This window comes from Protopterus annectens, chromosome 1.part2, assembly GCF_019279795.1.
Source record: "Protopterus annectens isolate FY-2018-M chromosome 1.part2, PAN1.0, whole genome shotgun sequence".
In the NCBI taxonomy this organism is placed as follows: domain Eukaryota; kingdom Metazoa; phylum Chordata; order Ceratodontiformes; family Protopteridae; genus Protopterus; species Protopterus annectens.
This window is the reverse complement of record NC_056727.1, coordinates 479,578,196-479,591,362: the sequence shown is the minus strand read 5'-3', so window position 1 is coordinate 479,591,362 and position 13,167 is coordinate 479,578,196. Positions and strand designations below refer to the sequence as shown.

The 13,167-nt window shown below is 40.9% G+C and overlaps 1 protein-coding gene across 2 annotated transcripts in view; it reads right to left on the bottom strand.

Annotated features, from left to right (window-relative positions):
* The window catches only part of KIZ (kizuna centrosomal protein), a 1,514,946-nt gene that overhangs the window by 1,365,712 nt on the left and 136,067 nt on the right, over positions 1-13,167 (bottom strand). For both annotated transcript variants that reach the window (XM_044057131.1, XM_044057139.1), the window contains exon 3: positions 6,134-6,296. In XM_044057131.1, coding sequence (XP_043913066.1) covers positions 6,134-6,296 — 163 coding nt within the window. The remainder of the gene's footprint in view (positions 1-6,133; positions 6,297-13,167) is intronic.

The following is a 13,167-nucleotide window of genomic DNA, read 5'->3' as shown; positions in this document are numbered from 1 at the left end:
ATTGAGACCACATGACTGAGTTTCCAAAAACTCGAACATTAATAAACACCCCCTCTGCAAATTATATATACCAACACCGAGATTGCACAACAGTGAGGAAAGAGGTAAATTTTCCGATCCTCATTGCACCGCGATCTCTGTTCAAAAGCTTTGACTCATATAGGGTTTGAATTTCTGAAAACTCTATCAACTGATAGGGACCCATATATCTATCTTTTATATACATCTCATACACACACACATATATATATATATATATATATATATATATATATATATATATATATATATATATATATATGTGTGTGTGTTTGTTTATATATAGGAACATAATTAAAACCCCATAATGTCCAAATCAGGAAATACTATGCCCACTACCACTCTTGCATGAATACTGCACAATGTGACCATAAGTTCAGGGTCATGAGTAGGGTAAACATCACTGCAGCACTGTGTACCTTTTTTTGTCTGTTGTATAATGTGCTATTACAGTATGCTGGAGGTACACAGCTGGGTTACAATGCCATTCTGCAGAAGCCCATGTAAGAGTGGGTTTCACAGTTCTCCTTGGAAGGAATGGCTTTATGCAGTTTAGACTAATGATGCCAGCACTGATATAAAGGAATGAGTCCGAGAGGTACTGAACTGTGTCTATTACTCATTCATATGCACTGCTTTTCATATGTATTTCAACCAAGCTTCATACTCAAAGTGAGTCACAAACGTTCAGAGTCCTAACAGGTTATAGGCCCAGAATCTTCTTTGCTGCTGTCAGTCCCGCCCACAGGTGCCTACAGAGGCAGATTTTTACATCTAGATAGTCCTTATACTGCTGCCAGTCCACTAGATCAGTAACAAAACTGCTGGGTTACTAAAACAGTGGCAGCTGTGTATCAGGAACATGACGGGATAACTGCTTTGTTCTGGTGTGCATTTATGTATCTGTTGCTTTTTTTGTGTTTATATAAGTGTGTTTCAACATATCTATTCATGCCTGCTGGTCCATTTGAGGGTACCTCAGTGCTATGACAGCAGCAGTAGTAAAGTGATAAAATAATCATATTCTGATGTGTATATGCATTTTGAAGAAGTGGGATGAGATATCATAGACAATGATTCCAAAGAACCACAGTGGACTCACTCGTGTGAGGAGACATCTGCAATTGTTCTGCACTTCACTGAGCAGTATACAACAATGGTATCTTAGCTGTCTCTGAACTGTAGTATATCTTCTCCATACTGTATAACTCATTTATGTATTTACTGTGCTCCAGCTGCCTGGTTGGTATACAGTTGCACATCTTTCTTCAGCCATCATTAGACCCATTGCACACTTATCTGTTTATTACTAATTGGCCTTTACTATGCATTTCTCTGTGCAGTATCACTAAACAGTGTTACAGTCTCTGAATCTCTCCCTTGCTTTGCACTTCTTTATATTTTTCAAACAACTATCTCCTGGTTTCTGGCTTTATGTACATACATTGATAGGGTTGGTTACTCCAACTGAATCAGCATAACTCATTTATATATGTTCTTTTACTGAATGACAGAATGAGTTATGCCCCCCCAGAGAAACTAGAAATACATTTTTCAAATTTGTATTTTACTTGAATTGATCACTGGTTGGCACAAGAACCTTAAACCTAACTAAAACCCTAACCTTAACACCAAAACCTAAACCTTAAGCCAGAGGCAGAGGGTCCATCTGCACTGCTGGCAAACCAGGTTCAGGAATGGACTTGGGCTGGTGATGGAACTAGCTGGGGTGGTGGGAGAGATGGGGTGAAGTTGTCGATGGCCAATGTTTCTATATTAATGAGGATGAGGAAATCCCAGTGTCTGGACAACCTCTAATAAAGACCAGGAGCCTTACAGAACATCTTAAGGTTAATGCATGGGGCACAGATCACATTGTGATAGCAGTGCAACATCCACCTCCAGAGCTAGGAAACCTGACCAGACATAACAAAAATGAGGGCTCCTAAACTGCATGCTCAATGCTCCTTATCACATCCCTCTGTCACTGGGTCTAGGAGAGAGTTATCAATGAAGATGACTTTCTGAAGAACTGGAGGTGGGTACCATGCAAAGGGTAATATCCAGAATACATAGAAAGGAACAAATAGGGGATCCAGGGGTGGGTGAGAGCAAAAGGGAACAGCCTGAGGTGGTGCATTGTTGAAGGGGAAGTAATAAATGTAACCCTAACCTTAAAACCCTAACTCTAAAACCACACAAATTACACAATTTTCCAGATAGTGTAACTAGCAGTTATGCTAATTTGAAAGAGCAACCTCCTAACCAGTAGGAGTAGCCATGGCTGATACTGACTACATACCTTTATTTTCATTTTGATAACCAGATAAACAGGCTGGTCCAAAGACCCTTTTCAGCTATGGTTCTGGCAGTATGGCAAAAAAGTAAGAGCAGGTTTAAGTACAAAGGCATACAAAAAGTACATACATACACAAGTACATACAGTTATTCATGTTAGGCAGAAAACAGATCATCAGCATATAAAAACTATATACATACAGATGATTCCAAAGAAATAAAGCCATTAACAATTTTAAGTCTGCAATTAAACTACTGCACCTTCTTATTCTCATTTCTGCAACTGCATATCTGTTTTCAATTTGACATTTATTTTTTGTATTCTACTAACTTTGCTTATTAAGTCAGTACAACAGCTACATAAGCAGTTTAGTTCTACTTGAGAAGAAAGGATGCTCATCAAAGCATTGTTGCACAATCATTTCAATGACAAGTTCAACCACTTCCGAAAATGCTAACCAACTTCTACTCATAATGACCAAGGAAATTCTAAACAGTATCACTACATGTGACTCGCTTTACACAATTAGCTATATTACAAAACTAAAACACATAATTAAGGTTAAAGGTATTCATGAATTACAATATAGAAATTAAAGATGTCAAAGGACCCACTAAAATGGATCAAAAGCTAGAAGATGGCAAGGTAAACAAAGAACACAAAACCCCACCCACACTGAAAAGATGTAAATTTATACTCACATTATACAGCTACTCTAGTCTGATTATATATCCCTCTTAGAAATAACAGAACTCCAAATGGGAATATAACATGACCATACCTCTCAATTGTCCAAATTTTCACAGAATGTCCATATTGTTCATAGGTTCATAGGTTCATAGGTTCATACTAGGCTATCTGCCCGAGGGCATTTACAAGCCTAGCCCATCATTTTGTGGCTTACGCCACCCCTTTAGTATGGGGAACTATACCCATTATTTTGCTGTGCCTCTGTCGAGCAGTGACACTGAGGTTATCCCTGGGGTATATCTGTGATCTCCCATCCATTGGTCAAGATTTCTCTTGAACAAGGCCAGCGAGGTGCTCTGCCTCACATGTACCGGGATTTTGTTCCACAGCATAGGGAGTCTTTGGGTGATGAATCTATCCCTCCAGCACGTCCTATTAATAGCCGTGTCAAGGTTTAAGTCTCCCGCCCTTGTGGCTCTGATGGATCTAGATTTTTTGAGGTGAAGCATATTCATCAAATCTGGGTTTGACATGGCCTTGTATGTTAGGCAAAGGTCACCTCTGAGCAAGCGGTAAGCAACTGAATAGAGCTGGAGTTCTTTCAGTCGGGCAGCATAGGACAGATTTTTGAGACCCTTTATCCTTTTGGTGAGGAACTTTTGTGGCCTCTCCAGCTGCTGCAAGTGTCGGGTCAGATACATTCGAATGGGGCATTGTACTCAATCATTGGTCTGATGAGTGATGAGTAAAGGGAGACTATGACCTCCCTTGATCTAGATGAGAATCCCTTCATGATAAGGTGGGCAATGTAGAAGGTCTTCCTAACTACTTTAGCTACATGGGTGTCAAATGACAGACTACTATCAACCTGGGTCCCCAGGTCCCTGATAACTTCTTCTGTGCTCAGTGGATTGCCACCTATTTGGTAGCTAGGGGTAACCTTGTTTTTCCCGAAGGGTATGACTATGCATTTTTTGGCATTTAACTTTAGGCCGTGGCTCTGGCACCAGTTATCCGTTTCTGTGAGACCCTTCTGAAGGATATCTGTATCAGATGTGTTTTCTACTATGGCGCCCAGTTTGCAGTCATCTGCAAACTTTGTCAGCCATAACCCTCCTGTGTTTGCTTGTACTTCAGAAAAGTAGATGCCAAACAAGAGTGGGCCCAGGACTGAGCCCTGTGGGACACCACTTGTGACAGGCTTTGAGTCTGACATGGCGCCAGCAACTCTGACCCTGTGGGTTCTGTCACTCAGCCAGTTTGCAACCCATCTTGTGATGTATGGGTTGACATTTAAGCTGATGAGTTTTTCAATGATACCCGAGTGGGGTATTGTATCGAAGGCCTTAGCCAGATCGAGGTAGGCTGTATGGACTGCCTTTCCATCATCAATGGCTTTGGTGACTGTTTCGAAAAAGTCAACCAAGTTTAAAATGCATGATCTGCCTTTGACAAAGCCAAACTGGGTTGGATCCAAAGTCTGCAAATTCCCTATGTCTTTATTTATGAGGTCCATTATGATCCTCTCCATGGCTTTGCAGATAAGGCTTGTCAAGCTAATGGGCCGGTAATTTCCAGGGTCGGTGGAGGCACCGCCTTTGTGAAGTGGTACCACAGTTGCAGTGCGCCACTCCTGGAGTGCGTATCCAGAGGTAAGACTTTGATTAAACAGCTGTCCTAGCTGTGGGTTTAATTCCTCATTGAGTTCATGGAGCACACAGCCGGGACACCATCAGGTCCCATGGATGCTGTGTTTTTGCTTTAGAGAGAGCAGTTCTCACTTGGGCGCTGGAGATGTTTGGGGGGCTGCAATCGTTTGGTACAGATATCCCTCCTTTTGGGGGGGGGAGAAGTTTGCACTGAACCTGTCAGCCAGTATGTTGGCAATGTCTGTAGGATCAGTAATCTTCACATCATTTTGAACTAGCTCTGAGCATATCTGGGAGTTTCCTCCCAGGTTTCTAACATAGCTAAAGAAGGCCTTATGATTGTCTTTTGAGTCTTTAGCTATTTTTCTCTCGAAATTTGCTTTGGATGATTTTATGAGAGCTCTTAGTTTTTACTTATAGTGATCAAGGGTGTCTTACCTTTTAAGGATTTTGCTCTATCTTGTAGTAGCTTCCTCCTTTTGTTGTAGAGTTTGTTTATGGCTGGGGTCCACCAGACTGGACGCTTGCCTTTGGTACAAAGAGTCTTTGTTTTGCTTGGGATTGCCTTATCCATGCAGTCCTGCAGGTGCTGGTAGAAGGCATTTGTAAGTGATTCAGCAGCTTGAGTACTGTTTTCCGCCAGCTCGGGGGCCTTAAAGGAGACCACACTAGTCTTTAGAAGTGTGAAGTCGGCTTTTGAGAAGTTCTTTACTGTGGTCTTTTTTATTTCAGGTGGGGGTGGGATGAGGACCTCCAGCGAGATTAGTTTGTGGTCTGATCTCACCAGTGAGGGGTACACCTCAGGTGTTGAACATTGTGCTCCCATGTTCGTGATGATGAGATCAAGTATGTTATCTCCTCTTGTGGGGATGGTGACTAGTTGTTCCATGGCATTTGAGTTTATGAATTCCAGGAACTTTTGGGCTAGGGTGTTTGGGCTTGAGTAGTCTTCCCAGTCTATATTAGGGTAATTGAAGTCACCTAGTATGATGGTGTTTGGTGATACATTTATCCCCTCTAGTGTTTTCAGGAAGGCCATGTGAGGTTCCTGAGTTTGTGAGGGTGGCCTGTAACATGCTACAATTTGCAGAGCAGTCTTGCCTATGGTTAATTGCACCTGGATGGTCTCCTCAAAATTGTATAGGTTTTTGCCAAATCAGTGAGGTCTGAAGTCACTTAATGACAGACATTTGAAATGTTCTATTTCATTTCCTTCAGAAAATGCACACTAATGCAAAAATATGTTATTCTATCAACTAAATTTATAAAAGCAAAATGTAAACTCTGTCCCTTATTTTGGGCCTTTGTAAATGTCCCTCGCTATGCTTTGCTTTGTCCAGATTTTTTGCGTCAAGCAGCTGAGAGGTATGAATATGACTGCTGGATTAGGGCAGATAACAGTAATGAGCATTACATAATGGGCATTAGGCATGATGATAAAGTGATCACAATTTACCTTCATTTGTTGGAGTTTGTCAGTGTTGGCTGAAAGAGCAGAAATGTGGGCTTTAACACGGACAAAATCCTTCTGAATTTCTCTGTTTCGAAGTAGTGCTTTCTTTTCTCTTTCACAGATGTCTCTCAAGTAACTTTTTAGTTTTATTTGTTTTAGCTTAGATCTATGGACAAAAAGGGACAGGTTAAAAAATTATACCCAACATTATTAAACACTGCTTATGAAACTAAGTGCCTCAACTCAATAACTCTCTTACTACTTTAGAAAAATACATGAAATTAGAAAATAAACTGCAGTACTCAAGGCCTTAGAAAGAAGCTATAAAGATTAGAAGCATCCTAGGTAATGCAATCCCTTAAGGATGGAGGAATGAGCAGCTGGCATCTCTGAAGTAAAGTTGTCCTGCTGATTACTGATAATGGATGTTAACTGTAAAGTTAGTATTTGACTGTTTCATGCAATGGAAAACAGAGAAATTCTGTCAAAATGTGATTAGACAGTTTACTCCTCAATATAAAAAAAAACAAACAAAAAAAAAAACAACCCACTAAACTGACTACCACCAAAACATACAGAAGGTCTCACATACTAGGCTGAGTGCAACAGCAGCAGATCCACTCACTAGGACTTCAAGGAAGTTTTTTATTGGCTACTCTGCCAGAGTGATGATGTCTAGCCACACAAAAGAATGAAAATATGAAAAAAAGGAAACAACTTAACTTGAACTGGTTAGATTATATAAAGACTGCTTATGCAACAAGCTGATTGGCAAGTAACCCTTAGAATTTAAATAAAAAGTAAAATCAAAAGACTCTGGCATGTCATTCTTTCTGATATTTTTGTGCATTTGGCTTTTGTGTGTCCCTTTTTTACTTCTTGTTTTAGAAAAGTTGCTTTGCTGAACACTTGAATTACTTACTTTTCTAACCTCAGTGAACGTCCCTTAGAATACTGAACATTTTAGGGAGGCACCAAATATTGGAGAAGAATGTGGAGTCCATATAGAGTCAACTGTTTTGACAGGCTGTTGTGGTCAGCATTTTGTTTTTAATGTTTTTCTTTTAGAGAAGTATGTTTTCAGTGAGTGTGTATGATGTGTATGTAATACATTTTGCTCAGAATTTATTGGTGGCGCCCTGTTGGGGGTGTACACCGGCAGGTTTTTTTTTTTTTTTATCTTCTACATATTTTCTCACTTGTTGATGTTTGTGCAGTCATGGAGTTTGTAAGTATGAGGATGTGGAAGGCTTACTCCCAACACTGAAGAATGCAGGGAGGGCACACCTGCAAAAAACACATTGGCCATGACTTAGAAATGATACCGCCAGTGATAATCCCTTTTTACTGCTGGCAACAACCATTTCCAATTCTTAGACAGCCCTGCAGCAGTGCTTGCCTCAAAAAGAGTTGCAGCATCATGGTGTGCTGTCTTACTGGCTACTGCAAATTGTAATGAATAAACCAAGCAGAAACTTTGTAGTGTGGAGGATGTGAAATTCACTCCTTGAAATATGTTATGCACCTAGTTCACTAATACAATTTGAACTTTAAAATACATACTACAAAATAATAAATGGTAGGTAGTCCACAGTTGAGTTAAAATGGAATAACCTTTATTGAAACACACAAACAATCCTAGTTGAGTATAATGAAAAGCATTAAAGACAGTCATTAATTTATATATAATCATGTTATTTCGAACAAGGGAGTAGTTACAGAGGGTGGTTCTGTTAAGAGCTATAAAAGCATTAAACTTGTTCCTTTAACTGAGTCTCCATTCTCCTTAACACCATAGTGTAATCTAGGATTGTGCTACCTTAGAACTGAAACGTAAAAGCTAGAGACAAATTACTACATATATATATATATATATATATATATATATATATATATTATAAGAACAGCTTATTAAGGTTACCTACCAATCCAAACTTTATTAAGACACCAACTCGCTAACAAAATGAATAATTAACTAACAAAAAGATCTACCACTAAATATATAGCAGAATAAATATTAGTAACTTATACATCAAGTAAGCACCTAAGTAGACTGAATACCATAGCTATAATTGCCAAGGTGGAAATACAGTGAAAAATGTTAGAAATAAAGCATTAAGGCCCTGGGATCTCTTCAAGTGTGGCATCTAAGAAAGCACTTAGATTAAAGGAGTCTTTCGGCTTTTCCCGGTTACGGGTCACCACAGCGGAACTCCGGTCCGCTCATGACTGGCAGTGAATTTTTATGGTGCCGAGTTGCCAGCCCGACGCCCAACCTTCAAAGAAGGCACGCCCATTCATGCTCGCACCTATGCATGTCTTTAACCTTGATCGACCACGGGGAGGACATGCAGACTCCACACAGAAGGCGCTCCAGCCGGGAATCGAACGGGAGAACCTCTTGCTGTGAGGCGACAACGATAACTGCTGCATCACCGTGGCTACTTAGTTTAAAGGAGTAAAGGTATAAAAAAAAAAAAAAAAAAACCCAGTACCAATGTCAGTTATGTTCACTGTAGAATATTTGCAATGTGTTATATTTGTTTATAACAATATTAGCATGCATAATATTAGCCTGAAATGTCAGTATTAATCAGTCCCTTATCAGACTTTTAATAGTCTTTTAAACAGTGAGGCAGTTTTCTGAGTTCTAGTATGCTTTTTATGGAGCAATAATAATTAAGCCCCGGTTTTCTAAGAGAGTTCAGTTTCAGCTGCCACAGTAGTTCACGTTTTTCTAAAAGATCAGGGATGTCTCCTTCCAGTTCCAAAAGGTCCACATGATCAATAATTTGAAATTTAAAGCCAGTGTGTCTTTTGTGAAGTTGCAGATGCTGAGCCAGTGCATTATTCTTGCACTTAGCATTAATTTCAGAAAGATTATTGATCGTGTGGACCTTTTGTAACTAATTAATGCTAGGTGGGAGGTTGGCATAATGATGTTACCTTGCAAACACAAGGTGCAGGGTTTGATTCTCACATGGGATAGTTGGCTAGGCTTAAAATGACCCACAAGGGGAGTTAGCCTAGTAATAATTTATGAACCTATGAACATTACATGCTAATATTGTTATAAACAAATATCACACACTCTAAATATCTTACAATGAAAATAACTGACATTGGTCCTATTTTTTTACGCTTTTACTCATTTGCAGTACGTGCTTTCTTAGTTAGATGAAACACTTGACCAGATCTAACATTTTTCACTATTTCTAACATTTGCACTTTATTTCCATCTTAAGAGTTATAGCTATGGTTTTCGGTCTACTTAGGTGTTTACTTGTAGATTTATACACATGTTCATTAATATTATGTATTTATTTTGTATGAAAGTGATCTTTGTTAAAAGTGTTTCAATTTATAAGTTACTAATATTTATTCTGATATATGTTTAGTGGTAGATCTTTTTGTTAATTAGTTATTCATTTTGTGAGTTGGTGTCTTAATTAATAAAGTCTGGATTAGTAGGTTAGCCTTAATAAGCTGTTCTTATATTATATATTTGAATTTATCTCTAGCTTTTAAATTTCAGTTCTAAGGTAGCACAGTCTCAATTTACACTACAGTGTTAAGGGAGCAGGGGGACTTGGTTAAAGGAATGAGTTTAACGCTTTTTATTGCTCTTAAAAGACCCACCATCTGTAACCACTCTCTTGCTCCAAATAACATGATTATATATAAATTAATGAATGTCTTTAATGCTTTTCGTTATACTCAACTAGGATCGCTTGCTTGTGTGTTTCAATACAGGATATAAAGAGTTATGTACTCACCATTATTTGGAATCTGTGCTATCCAGTGTCATTATTCATCATGGATGGTTCTTGGATCAGAGCTTGGATCCGAGCCGGCAACTGAAAGGACCGATCCAGAGCTCAAGCTCCTCCCCTTCCCATAATCCCTTACTGATCCACTATCCTCTGGTCGAGTTTGCTAGATAAAGAAAACACAAACCAGTAAAAACTGCCTAAAAACTGAAAGGTGCATCTCTCCATATCTACCAAGTCTCCAGAAGGGGTGGCGAGGATGGGAGCATGATGAATGACACTGGATAGCACAGATTCCAAGTTATGGTGAGTACATAACTCTTTAGCTGATGCTATCTGTGTCATTATTGATCACGGATGGATCAGAGTCCCCAGCTACTATGAACCCTGGGAGGCCTCAGGGAAGGATATGCCAGAGCACAGAGGAACCAAAAAAAGCCCTATCCCTAGCCACCTAATCCAACTTATAATGTGTAACAAAAGTGTGGGGATTAGACCAAGTAGAAGCAGCGCAAATCTCATCCAAGGAGAGCGTTGCCAAGAAGGCAGAAGTTGTGGCTACTGACCTAGTACATTGAGCTTTGACTGGTCCAGAAAGAGCCAGATAGCTGCTTTCATAGATGTAGGTAGTACAACTGGCAATCCAATGTGAAATATACACCTTGGAAACTGCCTGGCCTGAGAGAAGGTGACAAAGACCTGATCAGACTTCTGAAAATCCTCTGTTCTCTTAAGATAAAAATGTAGCTGACTATGGATGTCCAGACAATGCAGTGCACATTCCCCTTTATTAGAAAAATTAGGGAAGAACACAGAAAGCTGAATAGATTGGTTAAAATTAGCATCTGAGGCAACTATGGGAACAAACAAAGGATTAGTTCTGAGAGACACCCTGTCCTTCTGGAACACCATGAAAGGAAGTGTAATGCTAAGAGCCTGCAACTCTGAAACCCTCCTGGCAGAAGTAATCGCTACCAAGAAGGCCGTCTTCCAGGACAGGAATTTAAGGTCATACGTTGTGGCCGGTTCAAAGGGCCTCTGTGTCAATGACTGCAGCACTAGAGTGAAATCCTACAGAGGGTAGAGATCTTTGACAGGAGGCCTAAGGAGAAAAATCCCTCTGAGGAGGGCCTTGCACAACTTAGAAGAAAAGGGAGGACTTTCATTTAAATGGAAATTAGAGATGGCCACCAACTGGAGTTTGATTGTAGAGAAACTAGAACCTTGGTGAAAAAAGGTCAAGAATAACAAAATGTCAGGAATAGGAGCTAAAAAGGGATCTAGATTGCATTGCTTAATCCAAACAGAAAACCTCTTCCATTTACTGGAATATACATTCTTGGTACACTGTTTTTGAGAAGTCAAGATAATACTCTTAACCGGGGAATGAAGCCTGAACTGACAATCACTGGAACTGCAGGAGCCAAGCGGTCAGGTGAAGAGACTGGAGATTGGGAAGACGTAGTCCCCAAGGTAGGAAATGAGATCCGGAGCAGGATCTAATATCCGGGATCCAGGGTGGATATTTCAGATGAGACCAAAGGAGGAAAAACCATGCCCGATGAGGCCAAAAGGAGGTAATGAGGATGAGAGGATTCTTCAAGTGATGGGCTTCTGTAAGCCTTTGGGAATGAGGGGAGTTGAGGGGGTAAGCGTATGGAAGCCCTGATGGCCAATCATGTACCAAAACATCCCTGGGTGACTCCCCCATCGGGGGGATCAGGGCAAAGTAGTTGCTGCATTTATTATCTGGGGAGGCAAAAAGATCGCAGCAAGGAAGATCCCAATGGTCAAATATCCGACATGCCACTGACTGATTCAGAGACCACTCATGAGGACTCAGGATCGATCTGCTGAGTTTGTCGGTTAACACGGTCGGGGATGTGAGTTGCAAGAAGAAAGTGCCTGGAGGACATTGTCCATTCCCACACTCTCATGGCTTCTCTGCACAAAGGATAAGACCATGTTCTGCTTGTTGATGTACCAGACCACCGCCATGTTGTCTGTTTGAACTGCAATAGTCCAGAGAGGGAGAATCTCCTAGAAGGTTGCAAAGGACTGCTCTCATCTCCAGGACATTTATATGCAATTTGGTCTCTGAGGGGGACCACGTGCCTTGGACCATCCTTCCTCAAAAATAACCCCGCCCCAACAGGGAGGTATCTGTGGCCTTGGATTGGGGAAGGCATAAAGGTCTGGGTCCTGAGCTTGGAGCCACCAAACAAGATGACGTCTGCACACCTGAGAAATCCTGATGGTCATGGACATGGGTGAAACTGAGCTGACCACTGCACTTCAAGGGTCCACTGCAAAACCCTCATGTGGTATCTGGTGAGAGGAGCTAACTGAATAGCAGCCACCATTGAGCCTAGTGCTTGTAATATCATGAGGAATGCGAGACAATCCAGGTCCATCAACTGTTGGACATGGTCCCAAATGATTTGTACTCTGCTAAGGGGGAGTGCTGCAGTCTCTGATACTGTGTCTAGAAGGACCCCGATGAACTCCAAGTTCTGACATGGGGAAAGATGGGACTTGGGCATGTTGACTGTTATAGCTAGATCCTGAAAGAGATGAAGAGTATAATCTGTGGCCATTATGAGTTGATGCCTTGTGGGGGATCTGAAGAGCCAATCATCCAGGTTCGGGAGGATCTGAAAACCTGTCCTTGTGGAACACCATGAAAGGAAGTGTAATGAAAACCTTGCGGCCAGAGATAAGCTGCCACTACTGCCAAGCATTTGGTAAATACCAGGGTCTCTGAACTGATAGTGGTTGGCCCCTAGTCGAAAGCGCAGGTATCTTCTGGAGTGTCTGTCGATTTTGATATGATAGTATGCATCTTTGAGATCTACTGAGCACATCCAGTTGTCCTTGCACAGAAGAGGCAGAATGAACTGAACAGTGACTGTCCATAACTTGGACGTCTTGACTGACAGATTTAGATCACTAAGGTCCAGAATGGGATGCAGGTCCCCGGTCATTTTGGGCACCAAAAAGAAGCAAGAGTAAATTCCAGACCCTTGTTGCCTTGTTGGGACCTCTTGGATGGCTCTTTTTTGAATAAGGTCTTGGACCTCAAGAAAGGTCAACTCCCTTTGGCAGGGTGGAATGTTGGGGAGAGAACTTGTAACTGGAGTGTGCTGAAAAAAACGTATGGAGTAACCCCTGGATATGATCATTAACACCCACTGATCTGAGGTGATATTGGTCCAAGCTAGTCGGTGAAGTGAGAGACAACCACCGACTGCCTCCAGGGCAGGGCAG